Source organism: Scophthalmus maximus, chromosome 12, assembly GCF_022379125.1.
Source record: "Scophthalmus maximus strain ysfricsl-2021 chromosome 12, ASM2237912v1, whole genome shotgun sequence".
NCBI classification, from domain to species: domain Eukaryota; kingdom Metazoa; phylum Chordata; class Actinopteri; order Pleuronectiformes; family Scophthalmidae; genus Scophthalmus; species Scophthalmus maximus.
Genome location: NC_061526.1, coordinates 13212581 through 13220000, shown reverse-complemented (window position 1 = coordinate 13220000; position 7420 = coordinate 13212581). Strand labels below are relative to the sequence as shown.

At 39.3% G+C, this 7420-nt stretch overlaps 1 protein-coding gene across 2 annotated transcripts in view; it reads right to left on the bottom strand.

Annotated features, from left to right (window-relative positions):
• Window positions 1–6663: 6663 nt before the first annotated feature.
• Window positions 6664–7420, bottom strand: part of scube1 (signal peptide, CUB domain, EGF-like 1) — a 99387-nt gene continuing 98630 nt past the window's right edge. For both annotated transcript variants that reach the window (XM_035619825.2, XM_035619834.2), the window contains one exon: window positions 6664–7406. In XM_035619825.2, the coding sequence (XP_035475718.1) occupies window positions 7254–7406 (153 nt within the window). In that variant the 3' untranslated portion in view covers window positions 6664–7253. The remainder of the gene's footprint in view (window positions 7407–7420) is intronic.

Here is a 7420-nt window from a genome sequence, read left to right as displayed (position 1 = left end):
CACAAAATACTTTACACATCCACATATTGATCAAAATCACATCGTGATTTACTGTAGCTCTTAAAAAACTAACTGCAGCAGTACATGTACATGTTTGGTGCTGGTAGGAGAAACCAAAGGGCCTTTACAGATGTGTATCTCGTATCTATGTGTGTATACTAAACTGCACCGCGCATTATGTACAGGCGCTCACGTACTATTTTGGATTGTCATTATATGTGAGTCACAGGGCTAAGCATCTGTTTTCTATAGAATAATTACCCTGAAAGATTTTTTTAAAAGCCCAATGATCTTATTACTAGTCTGATTGCTATTCTGAATGACCCCAAACTGTTCTTGCTGTCCAGATAAAATAACATCCTGTCAGCAGAACAATGAAAATGACAAATACAACTTTAAAAAATAAGAAAATGTTCCTGTTTGCGTTCATTGTGTCGCTTACTGCCCTTTTGTGACCATCGCAGTCCGTCGCCTTTGGAAGCTCGATGTCCTTTCTGTGGCTGTGTCCTTTCGACAATGTCTGGGGCTTAAGCCATTAAATTCATTTTTTATTCTGCTATTCTTTTCGCGTTTCCATGCTTCTGTGACTCAGCTTCCAGCTCTGAGATGAGCTCTTTGCACACATTATCATACACATGCACAATGGGGAAACTGTACTTGATTACAAAATCACTTCAACAGTCTTTTCTTCCTAAGTGAAGAGGCAGCAGCAGACAAACGAACAAATGACACTGATTTTATCATCTCTGCAGAAGACCTGCAGCAAGTTCGAGACAGAAAATCACGTGTTACACAGGTAGTGCAGCTTTTTAAAGGGAAAGTGTGTAATGTGTGTGTGTGGTGAGGAGGTGAGACAGAGAGAGAGAGAGAGAGAGAGAGAGTAGGTGAATGATGGTGAGGATGACAACTGTAGCAGAGTTAGAATACACATAATACATTTTGTAAGATGCTTTTGGGATTTTAGTTTACCAGATTTGTAACATGTACTCTTGTTACCCAGCTTTACAGCGGTTCGACCAAACAGCAGCGGTTGTATCACACTTTCCTTAGCCAACCAACGCTCTCTCGTTCTCACGTCATATCCAGTGAACTTTCAGTAGAGTGACTGATGGAGGGAAGGCATTAAGATAGTGAAGGAAAGAAATCTCAGCATCTGGCACAGTTGCATTTGCCTGCAGATGCTGGCTGCTGATTGGGCGTCCTGGAAAGATCACGTTGAAAATGTTAGATATGCCTGTCAAACATGATTAATGACCAAGAGCAAAGCAGCTGACAAGTTACAGTAATAAGGAAAGAGGCTGCTACTGCCAGTCAGAGTTAAAGGCCCCTAGTCCCCGGATTGCTGTTTTATCCAAGCATGCCTAATTATTTTACTCATGTCTTAAAAATACAATTTTTACAGTGTCAGCGCCGCATGAAATAAACCGCTGCTCTGAGGGGCGAACAAAGAAAAAGGCACAACTGCATTTGGTAAGGTGACATGTTATTTCTCTTCTACCTGAGGGTGTCACCTGATTGACAGGGAGAAGAGTGTCATGTACTGTATCATGTAGTCAGGATTTAGAAAACATCATGGCACAGAAACAGCACTGCTGAAGGTTACCAACCACCAACTCATTGCCTTAGACAGTGGACATGTTTCTACTCTCATCCTACAGTTGATCACAAGATTCTGTTACAGAGACTAGAACACATTGGGGTTTAAGGACCAGCACTAGAATGGTTTAGATGTTACTTGTCAGATATATTTCAGTTTAACTACAAATCTTCCATTCATACAAAAGTGAGTCATGGAGTTCCACAAGGTTCTGTGCTGGGACCGATACTTTTCACTTTATGTATGCTTCCTTTAGGCAATATTATAAGAAAGCACCACATACATTTCCATTGTTATGCATATGATACTCCTGCTGTATTTATCAATAAAGCCAGATGAAACAGGTCAGGTTGATAAACTTCAGAATTGTCTTAATGACATAAAGGCTTGGATTATCCAAAATCTGGGATAGTTTTTTACTTCCAAAGTCAAACAAGACCGAGGTCATTGTACTAAACACCTCGGAGAAACATTATCTGAGCATATGGTTGGATGGATAAACTTTGGACTCTAGCTCTACTGTGAGGAACCTTGGAGTTATGTCCTTTGACTCACACATACAACAACTTTCTCTGAGGTTTTTTGTACAATTCCCTCGGTTTTATCTGAATTTAGTAGTCATGCAGGCCTTTATGTCTTTGAGACAATCCTGAGGTTTGTCCACTTAATAACTTCATCTGGGTTTGTAGATGATTACAGAAAACAATGGGAGCAAACCTGTCACCTTTCCGTGTGTGTGTGTGTGTGTGTGAAATGTGTAGCGTAACGTGGGTCATTGAACACTGCAGGTACATCATGCAGATCATCATCTACGTGTGCCAGATTTTGCTTTAAGGTTACACCTGTGTTTTGACCTCTTCTCCCTGTGGATCCAGACCCATCAGATTTGAGGTCCGAAGCTGGAGCCTCATGTGTCGGTCTGGCCTGAAAAGATGTCGCCCAGGCAACCAACAGCAGCCTCAGCACTCTTCAGATGAGCAATGTGAATGTGATGTGCATCAACTAAATTCACACACATTGTCTGACACTCACACATCCCATTGGCAGAAGGCCACCAGCAGGGGCAATTTGGGATTCAGTGCATGTGGATTTGGAGGAGCTGGAGATCAAGCTCACAAGTGAAGGAGTCATGAAATGATTTTAATAAGGGTCTTTGTTCTGATATATCAGTCTCTATGTAACAGTCAAGTCAGTCTGTCAGATTTGATTGGTGGTGCGTTTCAGTAGGAATGGTTGTTGAACAGATTTTTACCTTGGAAGGTTTTACGGGATTTGAAGGTTTGAGACAAAAGAAAGAGTCTGAGACAAAGAAAGAGAATTTAAAAGAAATGTGTGAATGATGGGAGTTTCTGATGTAGCATCCAGATCTGCACTGCAGATTGTGTTACTTGAGTATAAGAGCACCATTAGCAGAGTCAGCTAAATTTTCCAGAAGCATATTTTCGGCAGGTTGTGCGGAGGGTTCAGAGATATAATGATCAGATATGAGCTGCAGCGCTCATCTGGACACACAAAAGAGACAATGTGAATATGTTTTCTGCTACTGTTTGTTTTTAATCTGTTCAGTTCTGGAGTTTCATGGACCAAACAATGGTACAACACCGTGTTACACTTTCTCTCTTTGGGTACAACTGACTAATACAAACGTTAAAATGAATCCTCTACAAAATGGACTAAAGTACACATACATACACAGTCTCTTTCTCCAGCACCAAAACTCTCTGCTCACACACACACACACACACACACACACACACACACACACACACACACACACACACACACACAAACACTCACTGCTCACACATTCAATCTCAGACCCCCACATGCAGCCACTTATTCACAACAGAATACATTCTCAGGGGGAAAAAAGTCAATTATAAATTTTAGAGCATTTCATTAAAATTTTTCATAACACTCTTAGTGAACAGTGCCCACTTCAAACAGGATCAGGCTGTACAAATATATATCTGTGTGGCAGCTGTTTGGTGGAACGACAGTAGGATTTTATTTTGTGAAGTTACCTGACAGTGTTTGGGGTTATGGTTAAAGTGTATGTCCAGTCAAAGGCTCATTATCAGCCAAAACCAATAAAAATATATTTTGAAATTGATTTCCCATTTTGATTTCAACTATGAAATAAGTTATTGGGGAATAAAGTCCTGATCTATGACCAGTGCTACTCAGATCCAGCTGTAATATTGCAGACTGTTTTCCAAAGCGACATTAGACTGATTTCCTACCAGACACTGGTTTCATTTTCACACACTATGAAAGTCAGAGTGAAGAGATGCTGACTCCCTTTTTTTCATATCTTGTACTGTAGGTTTGTTGTTGGACCAGCTAATTTAGAAGATAAACAATAATAAAATTATCATATAAATGGTTAAAATTTGGAAAGTTTTCACGCAGCCTGTCAGGTAGTGGCTGCTGAGGATCATGGTGTTGGAGACTCCCCTCTCATTTTCTCTTTCTAAGGTCAGGGATATCCTTGGCACTGAGGCATACTATGCCAAAACGGACCAAAAATTGTGTTCAGAAGAAAAAGAAAATTTAAGCATTTTCAATTTCTTTATTTATTAAGTTCTAGATAGCAAAATTTCACTTTGCTGATGAAGATTGAGCGGTCTGATTAAATCTCCAGAACAGCCACTACATGAGGATGAAATTGTTCTGTCAGCTATCAAGATAGTTTCATATTAAGCTTATTTTTGGCTACAGACTTGAATTTAAAAAGTTACTGATCCAGCGCCAACCCTTGTGGAAAGTCCTGAAACAAACCAATAATCTGTTGAGATCTGGAAAGATCCCAGCTTGCAAATGAAACACCACACACACATGCAGTTATGATAATTTCAATGAAAACGAAGCAACTAATTGTGCACTGTGATGGATTATCTCAACTATGTTCCAAATGTCGAAAAGTTAATTTCCCAAGTGCTTTGAAATGAAATGAATGTCTGTCTGGAAGGTAGGAAACCTGGAGCTACGGTACGCTTTGAAAAACAAGGGCTATCATTTCATCCAAAATCAGTGTAGTATAAGCATTAACACCAATGAGGAATGTTACATATGCCTTTTGATTGTTTGCCAGGAGAAGCTTGCTTCTACTGTATATGAACAGAACAACACCAATAAAGTTCACTGGCTTACAGTTGAAGCTGTAAGTGCTACAGACACACAGACGCTCTTATACCGACAGTGTCCCTGTCCCACTGACTGACCTCCAGACCAACACTCCACTCACACTGTACATGGTTTTCAACTCCACTCGCATTGTGCAGAAAAAGATATGCAGTATAGATTTCGTAGACATACTGTATAAGTATCAACGGGGAACAACACAAAAACATTTAGTTAGGTTATTAAAGAAAAGCATAGCATTCACACTACACCTCCTATTTAATGGAAAGAGAGTGCATCTTGGTTAATGCACATATAAGTTTTTTTTTAGAAACAGGTAGTGTATATTCTGTAACGTATGTATGTAGTGCCATCATACAAGAAGCCTTCATGATGCTGCTTCCTCTCTCTGGCAGCTGTAGGACGTGTGTTTAATGGGATGAAGCAGGACCGGGCTGTAGTGGTGGAGGCAAGTTCCACTGATGCAATGTTGCACTAGCAGAGATATGCTGGCTAACTGGGAGCTAACTGAAAGCTAACTGAAAGAGTGGGAGCAATAACAGGAGACTCACTGCTGCCACATATGGCACATTTAAAAAACAAAACAAAAGGTAAAAAATAATACGTAACGTAGATCTTTTCTTCCCTACAGTTTGACATATAAAATTCAAGTGCAATTAAAAGTTCCAATATTAGTTACATCACAGACATTCCTCTCTAAACTAACAATCGGTTACCTGCAGGTAGTTTATCTCATCTTGTTATATATCTTTTTTTTATTATCTAATAAAATTACAATAGAGACTTTGAGATTCACCCTATGTAATCGTTCTGTGCTCCAATGGATAAAGCCATGTGAAAGCTTCCTTTAATATATTTTCCATGTTAAAATGTATTTTAAGTGCGCCCATTGTTTTCTTTTTATCACTGTCTATGGCACTTTACAGGACCAAGAAATAAAATTCGGGATTAATCCATTCACTCTGTGTGGGCATGTACACCTGTGTATCTCCACACAAGCGTACAAATCCTACATGTTTGTACGTGCGTAAAATCTGTAATTTGGGCTTCTGCAAGTTTTGACAGAATAAATATTACAAAAAAACCCTACCAAAAATACCAAAATAAAAAACAAAGCAGACCAAATTAAAATGAGAGAGGTGGATGAAGGAAAAGGAAACTGTTAGAGAAGTTGCAGAAATCTGGGAATGGTTAAGAGAGAAGAGGACAAAGTATCTGGTGCAGAAATAGGGTTTGACCGATATATAGGTTTGCTTATACTGGCCTTTTATCAAACATTGGGGGTAACAATTTATTATAACTTATAATTAAATAACTTTCGGAATGCAAAAGTAATTATTCATTCATTTTAAAGGAAAGTTCTATATTCTGTGAAATGTGATTTCCTGCCAAGAGTCAGATGACAAGATCAATACCACTGTATCTGTGTATTAAATTTGAAGATAAATCCAAGAGGCTGCTAGCCTGGCTAACATAAAGACTGGTAGGAGGAATAAAGATAGCATGGCTCTGTCTGACAGTATGGACATGAAGTCACTGCAAACGACTAGGAAACAGCAAATAACCCACAACTTTCCATTACTTTTTTTTCTTTTCTGTTATACATATCAAACAAAGAAGATATAACATGTTCATCAGTGATAATTACAGATGTTGGTATAGGCTACAGGCTGTCGCTTTATGTTTTTTGTACAGACAGAGAGACGGAAATTGTTCCGTCTCTCTCCTCTCTCCCCAATCTCTCTCTTCTCACCAACTGGTCTCAGCAGATGTTCTGGTTCTGTTCGAGATTTCTTACTGTTAAAATGTTTTCTCTCTCCACAGTCTCAGAGCTGCTCATTGTGGTAACTGTTGTGTTTCTCTGTAATATTGTGAGGTCTCGACCTCACTATGTAAAGTGCCTTTAGATGATGTATGTTGGGATTTGGCGCTATACAAATAAAATAAAATCTCAGACTTTTGGACCCCTTTGGATATATCACTGCATATTTTGATTTTAAAAAAAACCCAACTAAAATCAGTGCTTAATATTTAATTTGATTTTCCACATTGATGTTGCCAGATATTGCACCCTAACTGACATGGCATAAAGATGGGGTGAGCTGCTAAACTGTACCATTTCCAAACTGAGACAAAACAATGAATGCTTGTACGTATAGAACGGTAAACTTTAAAGAAACAATATATACACATACATTATATCAGGTTTCTTGCTCAACCTTATAAAAATACTAATACTGGCCTTCAAAAACCCACATCAGTCAAACCTTATAGAAGCAGCTGCACCAGCTGGAGGGAGAGGTATCAGTTAATCATGTACTACTACTTAAAGGGGTCAAAGATGAGCAAAGCAACATGTAACAAACAGAATTGAGGACAAATACAAGAAATGAAGATGTATAGCCATAGAACAGGTACATTATTGATTTGATTAAGGCAGGGGGGGAAGCAGCTGTATCTGGAATGACGCAGGGTGATGGGGGTCTTCAACAGGCGGGTAGAGAGGTCCTGTTTATTTGTACGGCCGTAAGAATCTGGTGACTTTGGAGCGCAGCAGCTTGATGAAGGAACGAGGAAACATCTCTTTGGACTCCTGTGCTGTGTACCTGAAGTAGTTCTGGGGGTGGGCCAGGACATCAAACAAGGCTTTTATCAGCTTCTTGTCCTGATAGAAGACAA